General features: G+C 35.6%; 1 protein-coding gene across 6 annotated transcripts in view; it reads right to left on the reverse strand.

Moving 5' to 3' along the window:
- Nucleotides 1–22,797, reverse strand: part of FAM193A (family with sequence similarity 193 member A) — a 252,632-nt gene that overhangs the window by 165,858 nt on the left and 63,977 nt on the right. For 2 of the 6 annotated variants that reach the window (XM_069070930.1, XM_069070902.1), the window contains exon 1: nt 8,044–11,180. The exons of 2 other annotated variants lie outside the window; for them this stretch is intronic. In XM_069070930.1, coding sequence (XP_068927031.1) covers nt 8,044–8,052 — 9 coding nt within the window. In that variant the 5' untranslated portion in view covers nt 8,053–11,180. Of the gene's footprint in view, nt 1–8,043; nt 11,184–12,135; nt 13,998–22,797 lie in introns of those variants that run through there. 2 more of the 6 variants (XM_069070911.1, XM_069070921.1) reach the window with 2 other exon arrangements.

Below are 22,797 nucleotides of genomic sequence, written 5' to 3' on the forward strand. Positions count from 1 at the left end.
ATTTGCTCCAATCTAATTCTGAAGGAATGATTCTCTTCAGTGAGCTTCTGAGATTCTTTTTCCATCTGGCAAATTTAGCTTTTTAAGGCATTCTTCTCCTCATTGCCTTTTTGAGCCTCTTTTACCATTTGACTTAGTCTATTTTTTAGGTGTTATTTTTTCAGTCAGGTTGTTGACTCTCATTTCATAATTTTCTTGCATCATTCTCATTTCTCTTCCCAATTTTTCCTCCACTTCTCTTATCTGGTTTTCAAAATCCTTTTTAAGCTCCTGTATGGCCTATAACCAGCTCATATTTTCCTTTGAAGCTTCTGGTGCAGGAGTTCTGACTTTGCTGTCTTCCTCTTGTCACATGCTTTGATCTTTTTTGTCCCCAAAATAGGAGTGTAAAGTTGGATTTCTATGCTTGCTTTCCTTCCTTTGCCTGCTCATGTTGCCACTCAATTACTCCACTTTTGGGTTTTTTGCCACAGTAAGACTCTGCTACTAGACAGGGGAGCTTCGTACCAAATGCTGGGATTTTCTCAGCTGCTGAAAGTATTAGTTGGGTACCCTCTCTGAAGCCTCCACATGGTCTGGCAAGCTGGTCACACACCCAGGACCTCCACCCTAGACTGCAATCCAATCCAGATCCAAGCAGGTTAAAGCAAGAGCGATTACACCTCAGACTGGTTGCTTAGACACCCTACAATCTGCAGGCCAGGAACTGAAGCTGCCACGTGGCGGCGGCTGTGTGGCCTTGGCACCTCAGTGGCTTCTCCCTCCAGGGGATAAAGGCCAGATCACACTCCTAAACTAGCGGATCCCAAAGTCCACACTGCACTAACCTCTCACTTTTTCCTTAGCATCTATGTGTTGATAATTCTGAAAACCACCACAGCTGCTGATGATCTGAAGTTCCTCTAGCCTGAGGCTGGTCAGGCCCGCCCTGGGGCGAAAACCTCGGGCTCTTGAGGGCCTGGGGTGGGCTCCCAGAGCACTGTGCTGGCCACTTCCTGCTGGCCTGCCATGCTGTCCTCAGCAGGGGGTTAGCTTCTCTGTGTCATTTTGTGGGTTCTGCACCTCCAAAGTTTGTTCAGAGTCATCTTTTACATGAATTGGAGGTGGTGGAAGCTAGAGCCCAGCGGAAGTCCTGTTTCTACTCCACCATCTTGACTCCACCCCTACTTCAGATATTATTGTCCTTATTTTTGAGAGAAGAAGTGAAGGTCAGAGATTAAGTGACCTATCCATGATATGCCATGGATAATGTCAGAGGTGTATTTTGAACCCAGGTTTTTGTAACTCCAAGCCTAGCACTACACTAAAATTGAATAAATAAACAAAGAAAACCAGGTACAAATTTAGCAGAGAAAGAATATGTTTGGCCATATTTCCAACAACTTTTATTGAAATACTAGAAGCATAATTAACTGCTTTACCAACCAGGAGTTCTACTACAGCAATTCATATATTTATGGTTCTCACCGTTCTATTTTTAACATTATTTGTTGAAGATACTTCTTCAAATCAAATCAACTGGATCTAGCATGTTAAAATGCTGGTAAGATGTAAAAATGTTTACTTACTAATTGGGCACAACCATAAAAACAAGACCCCTTACACTAATTTTGATAACAGAAGTAAATAGTACACAATTCATATGTTGCTAATTTTTCTCCTATGTTAGATTATAACACATTTTATCTTACCCATCACCTATGTAATGACTGCTTAAAAGATGTAATGATCTGAGAAAGTTCATTATATTCATTAAGATAAAAAATGAATAAGAATAAAATGTGATTTTAAACTGTTGTGATAGTAATGGCAATTAAAGATTCCCCTGTATTGGCTTGGTTTTCAAATTGATTGTATTAAAACCCAGAGTTTGTTAATCCCACCTGTGGGATGGGCTTGTTGATGTGAAAAGAAAGTCCTGAAGTGGGAGGAGCTGGTGACGTAGATTTGGAGAGACACTGGAGAGAGGCGGAAGATCTTTTTTTGGAAGCAGCACCTCGTGGAGAGAGAGAGAGACTAAGAGGATTGCTGGTGGCCGCTTTGAATTGCCCTGGACTTTTGAGACCTGCCCCCTGAGCTGCCAAGGACTGAGGAGACATGGCTGTTTTGCTGGTACTTTGTCTGTCTGTTTTGATGTTATTTTGCCAGATTTGTCCACTGGTGAAAGACTGTCCTGTTGAAGAAGTCCTGGAACCTGGCATTTGGTTAAGAAGGCCTGAGACTGTCCTGCAGACAGAGAGCGAATACTGTCCACTGGTGAGGGACAGTACTGTTGTTGCAGGGGTCTGGAGACTGTCCTGCAGACAGAATGAATACTGTCCACTGGTGAGGGACAGTACTGTTGTTGCAGGGGTCTGGGAGCCTTTCTGTTGGTTCAGAAGCCCTGAAGAAGGATTTTCTTGTTGTATGTTTACAGAAATCCTGGGAGAGGGCTTTGGTAATGTGTTCAGGGGTTTTAGGACTGTTCTACAGACAGAGGATAAATTCATGAAGGGATGGGCAATGTATCTTATGGCCTTGCTAAGCCTTGTCTCCCCAGGAACTAAGATTGCTGAGAACTTGCCTCGTGTCAAGATGAAGAAAAGACCTCCATTTGGGTATTAAGTGCTGTGTTTAAACTTGATGTAACTCTGGGGTAGATTCAATTGTGATCCAGGGGTGGGGAACTTTTGACCTTATGTTTGGAAACTAATCTCCATTTGAGAAGAGGGGCTTTGTGGTGGACTTAATTAAGGTATAGCCTAGGGGTGGAGAAGTATTTAGAACAGAGATTTTGTAATTGATTGAATGATTGGAAGGTCCTGGGGTGGGGTAGTACTTGGAGATTATTTAATCACACTTAGTAAATGCTGTATTTTGAATGATGTCATGTTTTGATCTTCTCTGTTCTTGGTTTGTCACTGAATAAAATAGAGAGCACCTATGCTGGTATTTTGAACCTGGGAAGTTGCCTTTGCTTGATATTACATTACAACTGTAAATTCAAACTTAAGTAGGATTAAGAACTCTGAATTTAATGGAACTAAAACCACTGATAATGCAAGGTCTCATAATGCATTTAGATTCCTTTCAAGTACTCTGCTGCTTTTGTTCAGTACTCTTGTTTCTTAAGAACTAAGTAATAAAAATTTGCCGGAAGTCTACAATAGAGAACTTAAATTAACCTGATAATCAACACAAAACCCTTGACCCCCTCCTACCACTAAACATAATTTTTACTTTGAACAAAGTTGGAGCCAAAAATCTATGTTGTTCAGGGCGCCGCTGTTAACAAGTCTTAATCTGGATAGGTCAAGATTTTTTTGTCTTTTTAAACCTAAATTTAGGGGGTGGTAACAAGATTGCAGAGCAAAAGCAGGAACTTGCTTGAACTCTTGCTTCAACATCAACTCCAATACCTATTAAAAAATGACTCTAAACAAATTTTAGAGCTACAGACCTCAAAAATCTCCCACTGAAGGCAGCCTGGTAGGCCCATAGGAAGAGTTTGAGAGCAGTCCAGCATGAGCTGCGCCGGCCCTGACCAGTGACACAGACTGGCCAGAGCAGACTTCGAGAGAGTAAATCACTGGCAGTTGTGGTGGTTTCTAGACTTCTCAACCCATAAATGCCAATCAGTAGGGAACTCTGTGAAACTGGGTGAGAGAAGGGCATGGTCCGACCCCTGCCCCAGGGGCAAGAGCTGGCAGTAGCAGGGGCCTGCAGATCATAGGGAGACTAAGTATCATCCAGGAGGTAACTGCTCTTGTTTTGACCTGCTTGGATCTGGGTCGCAATCTTCGGTGGTGGGCCTGTGGTGAGGAATGCTAGTGTGCCAGAGGCTATGGTGGCTGTAGAGAGGGTGCCTTCCTCACAGCTCTGACTTCAGTTGACATCAACAACTTCAAAAATGCCAGGAATGTGGGACACAGCTCTCTCCACTCTGGAAGCAGAATTCTACCATGGCAAAGAGCTCATAAGTCAAGTAACTGCCTGGCAAGATGAGTTAACAGAGGAAGCACAATCAGACCATAGAATCTTTTTGTGGGGACATAAAGGATCAAAACATGGGACCTGAGAAAGACAACAAAGTCAAAACTCCTGTAGCAAAAGCTTCCAAGAAAAATATGAACTGATCATAGGCCATGGAGGAGCTCAAGAAGGATTTTGAAAATCAAGTAAGAGAAGTGGAAGAAAAACTGGGAAAAGAAATGAGAATGATGCAAGAAAATCATGAAAAATGAGTCAATAGCCTGATTGAATAAAAAAACACCTTAAAAAATAAGACTAACTCAAAAGAGGCCCAAAAACCCAATGAAAAAAATGCCTTAAAAAGCCAAATTTCCCAGATGGAAAAAGAATTTCAAAAACTCACTGAAGAGAATAATTCTTTCAAAATTAGATTGGAGCAAATGCAAGCTAATGACTTTATGAGAAATCAGGACACTATAAAACAGATCCAAACAAAAAAATAGAAGGCAATGTGAAATATCTCATTGGAAAAAATCACAGACCTGGAAAATAGATCAAGGAGAGTTTATTTTAAAATTATTGAACTACCTGAAAGCCTTGATAAACCTGAGTTTATAATGTCGTAAGCTAGGTGACACAGTGAAGAGTGTTGGGTCTGAAGACTTGAGTTGTAGTATAGCCTCAGACATGTACTAGCCATGTGACCTTAGGCAAGCTACTTAATTTCTCTCAGCTGCAGTCCCTTCATCTGTAAAATAAAAATAATAACTGCATCTACCTCCCTGAGTAGTGGTAACAACCAAACAAGATATGATTTGTTAAGCACTTAGCCCCATGCTCATAATATGAGTTACAAAAATGTTAACTATTTATTACTGTTACTGTTATTCTTTTATTAATATCATATGGTTAAACACTGCTTTCCATATCATTCCCCAAATAAATTTTCTGATTTTATACTACAAAAACGCTAATAAAAGCAAGAGGAAGGACTTCAGAATACTTGCTGTATCCTTGTTTGTTTGTTTTTTTGTCACATCCCATTTTTCATCACTTGTTGCATGGCATAATTCTGTTCATCACACTGCTTAAAAGGTAAACAGAGCAACAATGTATTCATCAGTGGAATATGGATACACATTTATTTATTACCTCACACTGCAAGCCTAGAATTCTCAGTATGTGTGCATTGTCAGTATATTCCCAAAAGCTGACTTGTGTGGCTTGTTTAGAGCACTGCAGTACTACCAGTTGTCACTCAACACAATGAAATGGAGCTGGCAGGCAGAACTGTCATGAGTAAGTCACATGATATAGTAAGATTTGCATCTTCCCACACTAGCTAAACTGTATAGTTTGTCTGCCAACGATACAGTTTAGTAATAAATGATTTTAAGTAGCATCATCACAATTTTTAAAAAAGGTTTCACATAATGGTTATACCCCACTTTTTTGCAAAGAAAATTTGTCATAAAAATCTTTACTCTGGCTCTTCCCCTTAACAACAATATATTGCACCCAATCCTGGTTACTTTATGCTTTCTAACTAAGAGGAAACAGAGTAAAGAATCAGAATTTGAACCTTAGATCTTTCATTTATTATGTGATCTAAGGCAAGGCACTTAATTTCTCAACTCTGTTTCCTCATCCATATGAGCATAAAAATATTTGTACTACTTATCTGGCAGGGTTGTTCTAAGGAATCAATTTGGATGCTTTAATTAGCTGCATAAAATTTATGCAGTGAAATACGGTAATCATTATCTATCCTTTGTCTCTTAATACTATCATCAACATTTCTATCAACCTCACTATCCAGTATACCTCACTATCCATCATATCTCACTATCTAGTATACCTCACTACCACATAGATGTCAAAAATAATTTCTTAACATAACTGTTGTTATTCAAAAACTTCATTACCTTTCTAAACTGATTAGAAAAATTCATCTTCTACAGTTTCTCAATAAAAGGAAATGCTTATATCATCTTTTAAAAAAAATTAATGCCATTCAGTCCTATGACTGATGATTTTCATTTACAACATACTTTTCTCTCTATTGCATTTTATAGATTACAACAAAGCCCTCATTCTCCCTGACAGGCTCATTTTCTCAGAGCTTCTAAAAACAAAAATCCCTATATAGTATTATTAACCCCTAAGCTACAATGTTTTATAATTAAAAACACACTCACTTCTAAATACCTATCAGTATTTCCAATAATAGATAGCATTTATTTGTTGTCCTCTTTTTTTTAAATGTTTCAGGTATTCATGCCTTGCCTCCCGGGTAAAAGCTCCCTGAAGGAAGAGACTAGGTCATGCTTCCTTACTATTTTTCATAGCTTATTATATAATATTCAGACTTAATAAGCACTCAGACTATAGCTGAATTTCAGCTCTCTAAACCAAAATTCAACCTTATAAAAGATAAATTAGGCAAAACTTATTCTAGAAAAATACATTCGCTTTTGCAAAACTCAACACAGAACTGTTACAATTTACAAAATCTTCAAGACATTCTAAAATGACTTATAGAATTTTAGTACTTCAAGGTCAAAAAAAGTTAAATGATTTGACCTAAGTAAAAGAGGTGATTTGAGGCAAAGCAAAGAATGAGGAACCCGATGTCCAAAATCAGAGTACTGTGTTACTTATTGTTCTAAAATTTTATATTCAAATTTTGAAGCATTTGTCTTGTATTATATGAAGAAAGGTACACTTTTCTTCACTCTGGATCTTTCCCTTAACAACAATATATTGCACCCAGTCCTGGATACTTTGTACTTTCTGACTAAGAGCAGAAAGTCAGAGTAAAGATTCAGAATTTGAACCTTAAATCTTTCATTTGCTATGTGATCGAAGGCAAAGCACTTAATTTCTCATCTCTGTTTCCTTATCCATATAGTGAGCATAAAAATATTTGTACTATTTATCTGGCAGGGTTGTTCTACAGAAATCAATTTGGATGCTTTAATTAGCTGCTAAATAAGTCAACTATATTACCTAATATCACATTTCACTCCAATTCCACCTCTAAGGCAATGGTAATTTATGGCACATGCAGTGGCATCTAAAAGCACTAAGAACCCAGCAACAAAGTTATAGGTAAGATTTCTGGGTTAAGCTTTTTGCCACCAAGACCTGCTGCCATCCACTTGGATATATTTTTGCATACTTGTCTCAAGAATTACCTAAAATCTGGACTGAACAATTGAACATACCAGGATAGCAGAGTTACCCAGGTTTACTGAAGAAAAGTATCTAAAAAGAGTAAAAATATGACCTACCTTTGGCCTGAGCTATATAATATATTTCATAGAACCAATGTATTTACTACCAACTGCTGTGGAGAGCCTCCTGGACTTTCTACAGAGCAACATTTTCTCCTTTATACTTTCAATCTTTAGCTAAGCCATACCCTCTTCCCCAGTTGTGACATTAGCTAGTTGTATAATTCCAAGTCAAACTTTCTCTCCCAGGCTCAATTTCTTCATCTCTGATGATGGAGGGTTAAAACTAGGGTTAAGCAGACCCTTTTCAACTCTAACATTCTTTGATGGCTTGTCTACTCTACCTCTACAACTTTACATATTTCTTTTATTGAACTCCCACTGACTATGGAAACTGTCCATACATGGTCCTGAAGAATTTTTTAAAAAGATAGTATCTTCTTTCTCATCCTTAAAAAACCAGGTATAGTTTTTTAAAAAGTGTTAAAGGAAAAGAATACTCCTCGCTGAAGGATCTTTAGTGGGTCCCTACTGTGTATAGGCTAAAACATAAACTCCTTAGTTTGGCATTTAAAGACCTGCAAAATCTGGCTATAGGCTACCTTTTCAGAATTATTTCACACATCTACTTTATAAACTGGTCTATTTTCTGTTCCCTAACCTCATCATTGTACCCACTGCCTTCCACGTCTTTAACCAGTTTGCCCCCATGCCTAGGAATATACTCTTTTTCTTCATTCCTACCTCTTAGATTCTTTTTAGTAGCTTCCTTCAACATACATCTTAAATGCTACCTGATTTCCTGAATGATTAATACTCTCCCTATACAAATTTTATCTTATATGTACATACTTACCTGGTACATCCCCAAACAGCATGTCACTGGCTCGCTGACGGCATAGATTTTTCCTTTTTTTTATTTTTTTTTTTTGAGCTGTGTATGCCCAGTGCCTTGCCCATAGTATGCTTAGTAAATGTCTTTGAACTGAACGTACACTCATCTGGCCACTTTTATTTTCCACTGGCCTTTTCCCATCGTCACAACAGCAAAGGCAACTTCCTAGTAAATAGGGACATGCACAGTTAGATGATGGAAATGAAAGCATTCTTAATCCATTTAATGCTGTCACTGTCATAGTAGCCTTAAGGCTACAGGTAAAGGAATAAAATGAAAGGTATTCAGAGGTCCTCATTTATGGCATTAGAAAGTCTACAACATAATTAAATCAACCATTGCAAAGCAGGCTTTATATGACAGAGGTGTCAAGTGCTTTCTTAATTAAGTTTAATTCCAAATCCTTGCACATTAAAATGTTCTTATTTCACTATTGTGCTATAAGAAATGATGAACAGGTGGACTTCAGAAAAACCTGAAAAGACTTATATGAACTGATGCTGAGTGAAGTGAGCAGAACCAGGAGAACACTGTACATAGTAACAGCCACAGTGTGCAATGACTGACTTTGAGAGACTTAGCTCTTCTCAGCAATGCAAGGACCTAAAAAAATTTCAAAAGACCCATGATGGAAAATGCCATCCACATCCAGAAAAAAAGATATGGACTCTGAATGCAGATTGAAGCAGACTATTTTCTTTTGTTGTTTTGTTTTTCTTTCTCATGGTTACTCCCATTCATTCCAATTCTTCTATAAAACATGACTAATGTGAAAATGTTTCATAGGAATGTATATGTAAATTGGACTGCATGCCTTCTTGGGGGAGAGTAGAAAGGGGAAGAAAATTTAAAACTTATAGAAGTGAATGTTGAAAACTAAAAATAAATACATTAACTAATTTAAAAAATGTTCTTATTTCAGCAATAGGGAAAATCTGAACGACAAAAGGAATGAAAGGGATTTCACAGAATACTATAGCTGGCTTAAATCAGATTAAAATACAATTGGGAAATACTTGTGAAATGAAATGAAAATACAGTGAAACAGATAATGTTAATGTAGTTTTCTAAATCAATATGCAGATGCAGGGACCCTAATATATAGAGTCATGGCCCCCATTTCTATTTGAGTTTGTTGTTGTTATTGTTTGTCCTTTGTTCTCAAAGAGGATCATGACATCAGGAAAATGACGCCATGATATGAAAGTGAATTGGATTTAAGTGAGGGAGGGCTGTGCAAAGTCACTAGCCTTACTTTCTCCTCCAGAGCCATCTGGGTCCAGTGGCAAGATACAAACCAGGACGACTGGAGATAGCCCTAGACACAGTGCAAGATCTTGGCCTTTTTAAGCTAAAGTCTTTAATAGGTTTCAGTTTGAGGCAATACCTCATTTAGTGATTAAGGCTAGGTAGATATAAGGCAGAGAATGGGTTTCTTTTACCTAGTGAAAACAAAAAAAGAAAAGAAAGAATTCAAGCACCAAGGAGCCAAAATCAAGATTCACATACAATTTAGCAACCTTTACTATAAAAAAGTAGAAAACTTGGAAATATGATATTCCAAAAAAACAGGGTTATAGCTAGGAAAAAAATCTATCCAGAAAAATTAAATCTAACCATAGGGGTAAAAATGGATCTTGAATGAAATGGGACCTTCCAAGCATTCCTGGTTAAAAAAAAAAGAGACCAGACTGACACAGAAACTTTGATGTGCAAACACAAGAGTTAAGAGAAAGTAAACTTGTTGATTGAAAAAAAAATAATAATATAAAATGTCACCTTAAAAGAGAGAATAGAAGGAAATACAGAGAAGCAGGAGAGTTTTAAAAGTAACATGTAGAATTTATTATAAACTTTATTATAAAATTTTAAAAACAAAAGCAAGCAAAACAGTTATTAAAATTCTGATTTAATAGTAACATAAACCTGCATCCAGTTGACAAATGATGAATGAGAAGCATACTGTCAGACACAGATTGGTAGTCATTTGTTTCACTAAACGATAGGCTTTTTTGTCCTAAAGAAATATTTTCTTGAGTAAGGAAATGATAAGTATAGAGGAGACTCAGAGTGAACAAGCAATGATTTTTTTAAATCATAAATAAAACACTATTTAAAGTAAAATAAGGAAATACATGGTGATTGGGAGAAACCTGAAGAAGCTGAAAAGGTAATGAAAGGGGGGAAAAAGAAATAAAATAAAGGAACTAGAATATAAGGGGCTGTCTCAGCATCATATATAATTGGGGATAGCTGAACAAATCGTGGTTTGTGAATGAAATAGAATGCTACTGTACTAAGGAAATGACAAAAGAGATTATTTCAGAGAAGCCTGAGTAACGTGAACTGACAAAAAGTTAAGTCTGCAGTACCAGAAGAACAATTTATACAAGAGCAGAAACATTGTACATTGTAAAGAAAAACAACTTTAAAAGTATCAAGTATAACTTTTAAAAGTAACTCAAGATTGTGGCAATGACTAACCATTTTTTCAGAGGCCTTATGATAAAGAATGTTACCCATCTGACAGAGGTAAGTGATGAACACAGAGTATAACAATAAATATATTTTTGGGTATAGCCACTGTGTAAATTAAATTACTTCTGCTTGCCCATGCTTATTTGCTTAAAAGGAGGGTTTTTTTTCCTCCCCTCTCTCAATTTTTAATAGGGATACTTGGAGCGGGGGGAGAGAGATTAAGGTGCAGCTAAATGGCACAGTGGATAGAGTGCTGGGACTGAAGTCAGAACGACTCATCTTCCTGAGGTCAAATTTAGCCACAGACTCTCACTAGCTGGGTGACCCTGGGCAAGTCACTTTACCCTATTTGCCTCAGTTTCCTCATCTGTAAAATGAGCCCGAGAAGGAAATGTCAAACCCCTACAATATCTTTGCCAAGAAAACACCAAACAGGGTCACAAGAGTCAGATATTACTGAAAGGATTAAACAGCAACAAGAAGAGAAAGGTTAATAATAGTAATTTTTAAAAAGCTATTTATATCTTTAAAATTGTACAGAAAAGAACAGAAGGATGTTCAAAAGGAAACAGACAAGCAGGACAGTTTTGAAAGCAACATATAGAATTTATGCTTTTAAAAAAAAATAAGCTAGGGCGGCTAAGTGGCTCAGTGAGTAAAGCCCCTGCCCCAGAGTCAAGAGGACCCAAGTTCGGTTCTGGCCTTAGACACTTAACACCCACACAAAAAAACTGCCCATCAAAAAGCAAAAAAAAAAAAAAAATTAAGCAAGTGGTGTGAAATGGAGGTTCACAGTTTAATATTGACTCCTTTTCTGTTCTGTATTATGGAAATGTTCTTTTTAGTTTTAAGTTTAGGATAAAAAAAATTTAAATTAAAATAAGGTAGAAGCAACCAACCTTGTGAAATATGGCTTATGTTGTCAAACACAGTGGATGATTTGTTTTTGTTTTTTTCTCAAAGCAATTCGGGTTAAGTAACTTGCCCAAGATTACATGGCCAGTTATTTTGTGTGGGTGTTAAGTATCTTGAGGTAGGAACCGAACTCCTGACTCTGGGGCCGGGGTTTTTACTCACTGCGCCACCTAGCCGCCCCTGAATTTGTTTTTCTTATAATATTTTCTACATGGGAAATCTTGCTGAGGGATAAGTATGGAGGACACATGAGGACATGAACGATATAAAATCAAAAGCCTTAATACAATTTAAAAGGTGGACAGATTGGAGTCAGGATCAGAATTATTTTATCCTGGAGGAAATAAAAAACCACTAAAGTTTCTTGAAAAAGGTAATAACAAGGTCAGACCAAGTTCTGGACATGTTGAGTTTAGGACGTCTATGGAAAATCCAGTTCAAGGTGTCCAGTAGACAAATGGAGATGTGAAACTGGAGGTGAGGAAAATGGTTAAAGAAAAAGACGAACAGATCTGAGAATCATCTGCATAGAGATGGCAACTGAATCCAAAGAAACTAATGACATCACCAAAAATCTGCACTGGAAAGGGCCTTAGAGGTAGTATATTTTAACTCATTACAGAATAAGATCCCTTTAAAACATTCTCAGAGAGTAGTCACCTGGTCTTTGTGTAAGGAGCTCTGATAAGGGGGAAGCCCTTGACTTCCACAGGCTGTTCACTCTACTGTCAAAGAGTTGTAATAGCATGAAATTTCCTAATAGAACAAAAAAAAGAGATCCACTGAAACATTTTTTTTAATGCACAAAAGAGAACAAAAGGAAGTTCAGACAAGTAGAACACCTAAAAGCAACAGTTAAAAGCAAGGAATATGATTTACGTATAAAAAAGCAGGTAGTATGAAATTGGAGTCTCTGACATTCTAATATGCATATGGAAACACATATTTTTTTTGAAGTTAAAATTCAGATTATGCCTATAAAGATTAGGTGATACCTTGATTTATGAGGTTCCAAACATTTAGAAATTATAAGGGGTCTGAAAATGTCAAAGTATTAGAGAATCACTGCCCTAAGACAATCCTACCATGAGAAGCTACCCACAAACTCGTAAAATAGACTCAAATCACATGTAACCAAAAACGAGAACACTAAACAAATATAAAATATGTATCATAGGTTATTGAAAATAATCTCTGTAGAATGCCTTAATTTATACAATACTTTCATCTCCATTATGGCTTTGGCTTTCTTGAGGTATAAAGTCTGAAAGCGCATACAAATTTCTAAGAGCTGTTCCTATTTGTCTGTAGCAACTTCATGATAATATCCAGTATCACATAAAGCACAGCAGGATTTTTCTCTCCCTCCTTCTAGATTTTATGTTCCTATTAATGCAGGCTATGACAGGTATGTTTTTGCTCTGTGGCATGACTCATATTTAGTTCTGCAGTCTAACAAAAACTCAGGTCTTTTTTATATTAAGTGCCATCAATTCAACAACTATTCATTAATTGCCTATGTGCAAAGCCCAGCAGCAAGTGCTAAGAAAAAGACTTATAACTAGGTAAGACAAGGTATCAATATTCATAGAATTTAGAGACTAGTAGGGTTATACAACACATACATTACTATAACAAAATTATACAAAAGTACACAAAAATCTCAAACTGTTATGTAAGCCATATCAAATAAGTTATTTCCATGGGTTGAATATTTCACTTACCACAGGAACAGTGTGTCATCTTTAAATTTACTAGTTTTACTATGCACTCCTATCCTAATCACTTATAGAAATAAACAAAATCTGGAATGATATTCTCAAACACCTACACTACTTCATCCACATGGAACCATTTGTTGTGTACATACCTTTCTTAGCCAGTATCTGAATCAGTTTTCTATGAAAACAATTCCTGCAAAACCATAGTTTACTCAATTTCCAAAAAATAGCCTTTTCTAGCAACTTGGTCAAAGGCTTTTTAAAAAGCTGAATAAAGTACATGTATGTATAACCATCCACTAGTTATCCTTCTGTGTATATGCTTATGAAGGAACTATTAAATTAAGCAACTATCCAGATAAGAGTATATTGTACTAGCCCTGTAGGTTTTGTTCCTCTCCCCAGATGCATTTTTGACTCTCTCCCCAGATTTTCTCTACGATGCCCTAGAAACTTCTTTCCTCTGGCAGTTCAGTGAGCCCCCTGACTTCACAGGCTAGATATACCTTCTGTCCCTGTGACTTCTCCCTCAGATTCACTAGTGTCTTTCAGAATTTCTATTTTAAGGAGGTTTTCATTCCTCTTCAGACTGCAACCTGACTTTTCTTTCCTAGATTTTCTCTACAATGCCCCAATTCTGGGTACTTTCATGACCTTCTAGGGGAAACCACTCCACCTCTGTATAACTGTTAGAAGGATTTTCTGTATCAATCCTAAATCTTGTCTCTTTGTAACTTCACTCAGTGATGGTATTTCTTCCCTTTGGAGCAGAATTAAATTAATGTTTAAAAAAAATTAAATGAATTTTTAGTACACTGAGTTTTCTAGTTCGCTGTTGAAAAATAATTTTCAGCACACACACACACACACACACACACACACACACACACACTTTGAAAATAAAAGGGAGAGGGAAAGGAATGATTTGTTCCATTAACTTCAGTTTGTTCATCTCTAGATGTTTATTTACAGCCCATAGGCTAAGTAGTATATTAGATTGTCCAAAGTAACTTCTAAAATTATACACTGCCCCTGCCTCAAAACTACTTATAATTTAATAGACTGAACAAAACATTCAATTAGTATAAATATAAATATGTACAAACAGATAGTTATCTCTTACTTTGTAAAAATTCAATAAACAAATTCTAAGTTGTCATGCAAATCAGAAGGCAATACTATCAAAGTATTCTTCCTCTTAAAAAGAATTCATTTTTATTCATAAGATATATATTATAAATATATATAAATTCATATTATATATAATATATAAAAATTGATATATAAAATTGGTCTACTAGTTCATTTACCTACATAGATTTAAATAACCATTTCTCAGTCTCTGCATAAGAAATCTTGTAAACCAAGCAGCAGACACCTTGAACTGAAAACCTTCAAGAAGTAAAGCAATAGCTATGCAATCAAACCCAATAAAATGACTTTAAATGAAAAGTTTAATTTGATTTACAAAAATCTGGTTTATATACAACTTCTAAGGATTACATTAACTTGAAAGGTTTTTTACAAATTGGTCCTGAAAATAGCAGAAAGGTTGAGGATTGTAGTAGAGACAGACAGCTTAACTAGACAAAAATTTCTAATTTGCTACAGTTAAACAAGTGCTGGGCTTAAGAATGAGCTCATATTCTATCTCTAACAATTAGTAGCAGTGTAATCACAAATATGTGAGTCTCTCTTCCTTCAGCTTCCTCATAGTTAAAATGGAAATAATTGCATTATTTAGCCCAAAGGGATGTGAGCAAAGGAACAAAAGGAAATATATTTTGTAAAGTCTGAAGCCTATATAAATGAGTTATCTCATCTTTTAAAATTATTCTTAGAGATAGCTGGACCTTGAACTATAGACTAAGGAAGAAAGCAACACTGAAGATTGGGAAGAGATATTTAGGAGAGCTTAAGCAGAAGGAAAGAGTGATGGTTTTGCTCTTTACTACCAGTATGACTTTGATTAAGTCACTCCGCTAAAGGAAAACCTTTCCTTATCAGTAAATAAAGATGTTAGAGGAGATTATCTCTAAAATGTCATTAAACTTTAAATCCTTTGTTCCAGTAAAAAATAAAACTAACTCCAACTAGTCTAATTAAACAGAAACATCATAGTGAAAAGTAGCTTCCCCTTTTTGGTAGAGAGGTGAAATGATGTGCAATGGTGGATGAGTGCAAATGAGATACAGTGTTTTAACATTTTTTTTGTAGGTTTCCAGGGACTAAAAAGGCAAACAATAAAACCTTTTTAAAATAAATAAACCCTATGTAGCTATGAAGATAAGTATGGCTGAAAAACCTATATGGGCTGTAAGAAAAGTTGAGCAGATACAGAGTATTGAGCAATGACATTTAGCAAAAGCAAAACAATCAGATATGGTCTACTGCAATACATATTTTTTAAAAATTTTAAATAGATTTATTTCCCATCACCCATCTTCTTTAAATATTCTCCAAAATATTTAACAAAAATGAAAAGGTATTTTATATTTTCAGAGTGATAAACAGAACTATAAATACAGCAATAGCAGGAGGAAAAAAGCACCCAAACTGACCAATCCTCTCTCCTTTTTTTACTGGAGAAAAATCATTAATAACTACTATACAGATCTTGCCATCCTGAGATAGCTAGGATAATGAATAGAACACCGAGCCTGAAGTCTGAAAGACCTGAATTCGAATGTGTACTCATACAGTAGCTGGCTCTGTCTGTGTCCCTGGACATGTCACTTAACCTGTTTGCCTCACTTTCCTCAATTATAAAAACAGGAAATAGCAATTACCTCCCATTGAGGTATAGGGATCAAGAGATATTTGTAAAGTATTTATTACAATGCTTGGCACACAATCTATGCTTAATAATCACTTATTTCTTTCCTTTTTAATTTTAATTTTGAGCTACAAAAATGTTAATTTTCTTAATAATACAAAATAATAAAGAAAAAAGTTCATCAAGAAAAATTCTGGTAGACCAAATTTGAAAGCAATGAAATCAGACTTTATAAGGACTTTTATTAAAGTCTTTTTATTTTTATTAAAAGGACTTTATATAGACTTTATTAAGCTACCCAAGTCAAGACTTGGATGATTTCTTGTCATATATTTCTCTAGTAAATATTAAGCAATACAAGCTTTCATGAAAGACTACTCTAAAATATTCCCACCCTTAAAAGACACAAAGAAGAACCAGCAGTCAAAATAAAAATCAACAGTGTAATTATCACGAATCAGTATCAGCTGAGTATCTACTGGCCTTGGGCCCACAGACTTTAATTTGAGTACATTTATATAAACCACATGTTGATCTTATTCCACTTGTTAGATTTTAAACCTTTTTAAGTAAAGGATTCTCAAATTTAGAGATCATGTTGATGAGGTACGAGCCCCCTTGAGCTCTCCTTGAGTCCTTGAGGTACAGGCTCTGGGAACCTCCCTTGGGACTCTAGATTGAATCATCCCATTTGATGAGGCAGGTCTGTTGCTAGACTTTCCACCCTGGAACTGGCCTAGCCCACCATTGTCTGTAGCCTCCAGCTACTTCCCATCCTTAATCACTCATTGACCTCATTAACTCCTCCTGAAGACTCTCCCCAAATTCCTCCTCTAGACTACCCCTAGATTCTTCTGTACTACCTACCACGACCTTCTGTATATAAGACCCCATCTCACACCATGTGTGTGAGAGTGCCATGGAAGACAGAGAGATAGAATGCCATAGAACAGTGAGAATACTGTGAGAGCACTAGAATGACCTAGCACAGACTTATTCTGTGTCTAATGCAAGCAAACTTTAAATAAATTTTACTTTTCTTTGGCTGAGAAGACTCCAGTTGAATTCATTTGGCAGAACCTGGCTTATTGGTATCTTGGGGTCTCCAGAGCAACTCTAACCCTATTAGTGGGTACCCTCTTCAATGTAATTCAAATCTGTTTTTATCAACAAGTCACCTCAGACTGAGAGATAAAACTATTTGCCTAAATTTAATAAAGTTAAATCAGTCATACTGCTGGGCCTGGAATTGGGTTCAATGTCCTGATTCTTAGCTGAGGGCTCTGTCCAGTGAACCATTCTGTCCTTTCCTTCATCCTCATAAGCAGATGAAATTTTCAACAGTATCTTTTTTTTTCAATTATGTAAAAACATTTCCATATTAGTCATTTTGTACAAGACTCAAAAGAAAAAAATAAAGAAAGTGAAAATAGCATGTTTCAGTCTGTGTTCAATCAATATCAGTTCCTTCTCTGGAGGTGGGATAGTATGCCTCATCACTTGTCTTTGACATTGTCTTGTATCACCACATTGCTAATAATAGCGAAATCATCCACAGTTGATCATCATACAGTATTGCTGTTACTTTGTTCAACATTCTCCTGGTTCTGTTCACTTCCTTCCGCATGTAAGTCTTTGCAGGTTTTTCTGAATTATAATTCCATTATAATTATATACCACAGCTTGTTCTGCCATTCCCCTATTGATGCACATCCTTTGCTTTCCAATTCTCAGCTACTGCAAAAAAAAAGCTGCTACAAATAGGTCTTTTTTTCCTTTTTGGATGTCTTTAGGATACAGACCTAGCAGTAGTATTGCAGGATCAAAGGGTATGCACAGTTTGGGGTTTTGTTTTGCTTTTTGGAGGGCAACTGGGGTTAAGTGACTTGCCCAAAGTCACACGGCTAGTAAATGTGTCCAGTGTCTGAGGCCGCATTTGAACTCAGGTCCTCCTGACTTCAGGGATGGTGCTCTATTCACTGCGCCACCTAGCCGCCCCAGTATGCAGTTTTATAGCATTTGGGGCATAGTTCCAAATTTCTCTTTACAATGGTCAGATCAGTTCACAGCTCCACCAACAATGCGTTACTATCCCAGTTTTCCCACATCCCTTCCAATATCCATCATTTTCTTTTTTTGGTCTTAGTAGCCAATCTGATAAGTGTGAGGTGGCACCTCAGAGTTGTTTTAATTTTTATTTCTCTGATGAACAGTGATAAACCACTATTTAGCGCATTTTTTCATATTATAGATATATTTGATTTCTTTGTTTGAAAACTGCCTGTTCATATCCTTTGACAATTTGTCAATTGAGGAATGACTTGTATTTTCATAAATTTGACTCAGTTCTCTATATATTTGAGAAATGTGGCCTTTATCAGAGATGTTTATTACAGAACTTTCCCCCCAATTATGTTTTCCTTATGATTTTGGTTGTGTTAATTTTTGTTTGTGCAAAAATCTTTTAATTTTATAAAACTGAAATGATCTGTTTTACATTTTGTAATATTCTCTATATCTTCTTCAGTCCTAAATTTTTCCCTTATCCATCAATGTGAGAGATAAACTATTCCATGCTCTCTTAATCTGCTTATACTATCACCCTTTATGTGTAAAGCATGTATTCATTTTGACCTTATCTTGACATATGGTATGAGATGGTGGGCCTATATACCTAGTTTCTGCCATAGTTGTCCAACCAGTTTTTGTCAAATAGTGAGTTTTTGGTCCAAAAGCTTGGATGAGTGGGTTTATCGTATACTAGATTGCTATGGTCATTTACTATATGTAATTTTCCTAATGTATGTATATCTCCTCTATGTAATGTACCTAATCTATTCCACTGATCCTTCACTCCATTTCTTTGACAGTACCAGATTGTTTTGATAATAACCACTTTATAATATAGTTTGAGATCTGGTATGGCTAGACTACCTTCTTCCTCAATTTTTTTCATTGATTCCCTTGATATCCTTCAGCTTTTGTTCTTTCAGATGAATTTTGTTATTTTTTTCTAGCTCTATAAAATAATTTTTAATAGTTCAATTGGTATGTCACTAAGTAGACTAATTTAAGTAAAATTGTCATTTTTACTATATTGGCTTGGTCCACTCCTGAGCAACTAATATTTTTCCAACTGTTTAGATCTCACTGTGTGAAATGCATTTCATAGATGTGTTCATATAGTTCCCGGATTTAATGGCAGGTAGACTCCTAAATATTTTATACTGTTTACAGTTATTTTAAATGGAATTTCTCTATTTTTTGGTAATATACAGAAATGCTGATTATCTATGTGGATTTATTTTATATCCTGCAACTTTGTTAAAATTGTTAATAACTTCAAATAATTTTTAGTTGATTCCCTAAGATTTTCTAAGTATAACACATCATCTGCAAAGACCAACAGTTGTGTCTTTCCTCACTGCCTAATTTCTTCAATTTCTTTTTTTCTTCTCTTACCGCTAAAGCTAATATTTTCTAGTACAACATTAAATAAGAGGTGATGATGGGCATCCTTACTTCACCGGATTGTAGTGAGAAGCCTTCTAATTTATCACAATTACAAATAATACCTGCTAATGATTTTAGATAAATATTATTTATAATTTTAAGGTAAACTACTTTAATTCCTATGCTCCTAGTGTTTTAACACAAATTGGTGCTGTATTTTGTCAAAGGTTTTTTCTGCATCTATTGAGATTATTATTTCTGTTGGTTTTGTTACTGATATGGTCAATTACGCTGATAATTTTCCTCATATTGAACCAGTCCTGAATTCCTGGTATAAATCCTACCTGGTCATAGTATATGATCCTTGTGATATATTGCTGTAATCTCTCTGCTAATGTTTTAATTATAATTTCTGCATTAATATTCATTAGGGAAATTGCACTATAATTTTCTGTTTTGGTTCTTCTTGGTTTGGCTATCAGCAATATGTTTGTGTTGTAAAAAGAATTTGGTAGGATTCCTTCACCTATTTTTCCAAATAGTTTATAATGTATTGGGATTAACTGCTTTTTAAATGTTGGGTAGAATTTGCTTGTGAATCTATTTGGTCCTGGGGAATTCTTTTGAAGTTCACTGATGGCTTGTTCAATTTCTTTTCCTAAGACTGGATTATTTAAGTGTTTTACTTCTTCTGTTAATCTGGATAATTTATATTTTTGCAAATATTCATTCATTTCATGTAAAGTGTCAAATTTATTACCATATATTTAGACAAAATATCTCCTAATAATTGTCTTAATTTCCTCTTCAGTGGTGGTGAATTCACCTCCTTCATTTTTGATACTAGTAATTTTGTTTTCTTCTTTCCTTTTTTAAATCAAATTAACCAATGGTTTATCTGTTTGTTTTTTCCATAAAACCAGCTCCTCGGGTATTAATTCAAATGGTTTTCTTAATTTCAATTTTATTAAACTCTCCTTTGATTTTTAGGATTTCTAATTTGGTGTAATTAGGGATTTTTAATTTGTTCTTTTTCTTTTTTAAATTTGTACGCCCAATTCACTTATCTGCTTTTTCTCTCTTTTACTGATGTAAGCAACTAGAGATATAAATTTTCCCCTAAGTACCACTTTGGCCACATTCCATAAATTTTGGTATGTTGTCTCATTTTAATTTCTTTAATGGAATTATCGATTGTTTCTATGATTTGTTCTTTGGTCCACTTGTTTTTTTGGAGATTATTTAATTTCCAACTATTTTTTAATCTGTCCATTGTCCACTATTGAATGTACTTTTCACTTCACTATGATCTGAAAAGGACGCACTCACTATTTCTGCTTTTCTGTATTTGGTCATGAGGATTTTATGTCCCAATATACAGTCAATTTTTTGTGTAGGTACCATGTACTGCTGAGAAAAAAAGGTATATTCCTTTCTATTCCCATTCAGTTTTCTCCAAAGACCTATCATATCTAACTTTTCAAGAATTTTATTCACCTCCTCAACTTCTTTCTTGCTTATTTTTTGGTTAGATTTATCTAGTCCTGAGAGGGGAAAGTTGAGGTCTCCCACTAGTATAATGTTATCATGTTTCCGCCTGTAACTCATTCAACTTCTCCTTCAAAAATATAGATACTATACCATTTGGTGCCTATGGTACCTTTCAGCAAAATATTGCGTCTTTCTTTAGCTCTATTATTTAGATCAGTTTTTGCTTTGGCTGAGATCATAATTGATTTCTTTGCTTCAGCTGAAGCATAACAGATTCTGCTCCAGTCCCTTACCTTTATCCTGTGTGTATCTCTCTGCCTCAAATGTGTTTCCTGTAAACAACATATTGCAAGATTCTGGATTTTTCCATTCTGCTATCCATTTCCATTTTACAGGTGAGTATATCCCATTCACATTTATAGTTATGATAATTAATTCTATATTTCCCTCCATGTTAGTTTTTATCCTCCCCTCTTTTATTCCCTACCCTTTCCCCTCAAACATTTTCATTTCTGATCACTACCTAACCCAATATACCTACCCTTTTTTTCAGTCCCCCTCTCCCCTTATATTATGCCTAACCCTTTTTCTTCCTTATAGGATAAATGTTTATATCCAACTGAGTGTGCATGTTATTCCCTCTTTGAGCCAATTTTGATGAGAGTAAGATTTAAGCTTTGTTCACCATCCCCAGCCCCATCTTCCCCTCCATTATAATAGCATTTTTATACCTCTTTTTATGTGGGTTAGTTTATACCATTCAATCTTTCCCTCCTTTCTTCCAGTGCAATTTTCTTTCTCACCCCTTTGTTTTTTGGTGTATTATCTCATCAAGTCACCTTATATCCACACCCTCTGTCTACATACACTCTTGCCAATTGCAATTATAATAAAATTGTTAAGACTTAAAAATATTATCTTGCTATATAGAAATAAAAAGTTTAACCTTATTGAATTTGAATTTATGTTTTTCTTGTTTCTTTTTTACCTTTTTATGTTTTCCTTGAGTCTTGTATTTGGAGGTCAAATTTCTTATTTAGCTCTGGTCTTTTATTAGAAATGCTCTAAAGTCCTCCATTTCATTAAATGTCCATTTTCCCCCTGAAAGATTATATTCACTCTTGCTCAGTAGATGACTCTTGGTGTAATCCTAACTCCTTTGCCTTCCAGTATATCATATTCCAAGGCCTCCAGTTAATTAATGTGGAAGCTGCCAAGTCCTCTGTAATCCTAACTCCATGATATTTGAATTTGTTCTTTTTGGCTTCTTGCAATACTTTCTCCTTGATGTGTGAGCTCGGGAATTTGGCTATGATGTTCCTGGGAGTTTTCATTTTGGGATCTCTTTCAGTCAATGATCAATGGATTCCTTCAATTTCTATTTTACTCTCTGGTTCTAATATATAGGGGCAGTTTTCTTAATTTCTTGAAAGATGTTGCCCAGGCTTTTTTTTTTTTTTTTCCCAATCATGGCTTTCAGTTAGTCTAACTAATTGTTATATAATCTCTCCTGGATCTATTTGCCCTTTTTTTTATTTGGAGGGCAATTGGGGTCAAGTGACTTGCCCAAGGTCACATGGTTAGTTTTTGTGTTAAGTGTTTGAGGCTGCATTTGAACTCAGGTCCTACTGACTCCAGGGCCAGTGCTCTATTCACTGCGCCACCTGGCCTGTGCCACCTAGCCACACCCTGGTTCTATTTTCTAGGTCAGTTGTTTATCCAATGAGAAATTTCACATTTTCTTCTATTTTCTGATTCTGTTTTATTGTATTTTGATGTCTCTCAGAAGCTTTGGTTTCTATTTGTTCAGTTCTAATTTTTAAGGAATTATTTTCTTCAGTGAGTACTTCCTTTTCCATTTGGCCAATTCTGTTTTTTAGG

This window comes from Petaurus breviceps, unplaced genomic scaffold, assembly GCF_028583685.1.
Source record: "Petaurus breviceps papuanus isolate PSGF00001 unplaced genomic scaffold, PetGlider_PUasm1.0 140, whole genome shotgun sequence".
In the NCBI taxonomy this organism is placed as follows: Eukaryota; Metazoa; Chordata; class Mammalia; order Diprotodontia; family Petauridae; genus Petaurus; species Petaurus breviceps.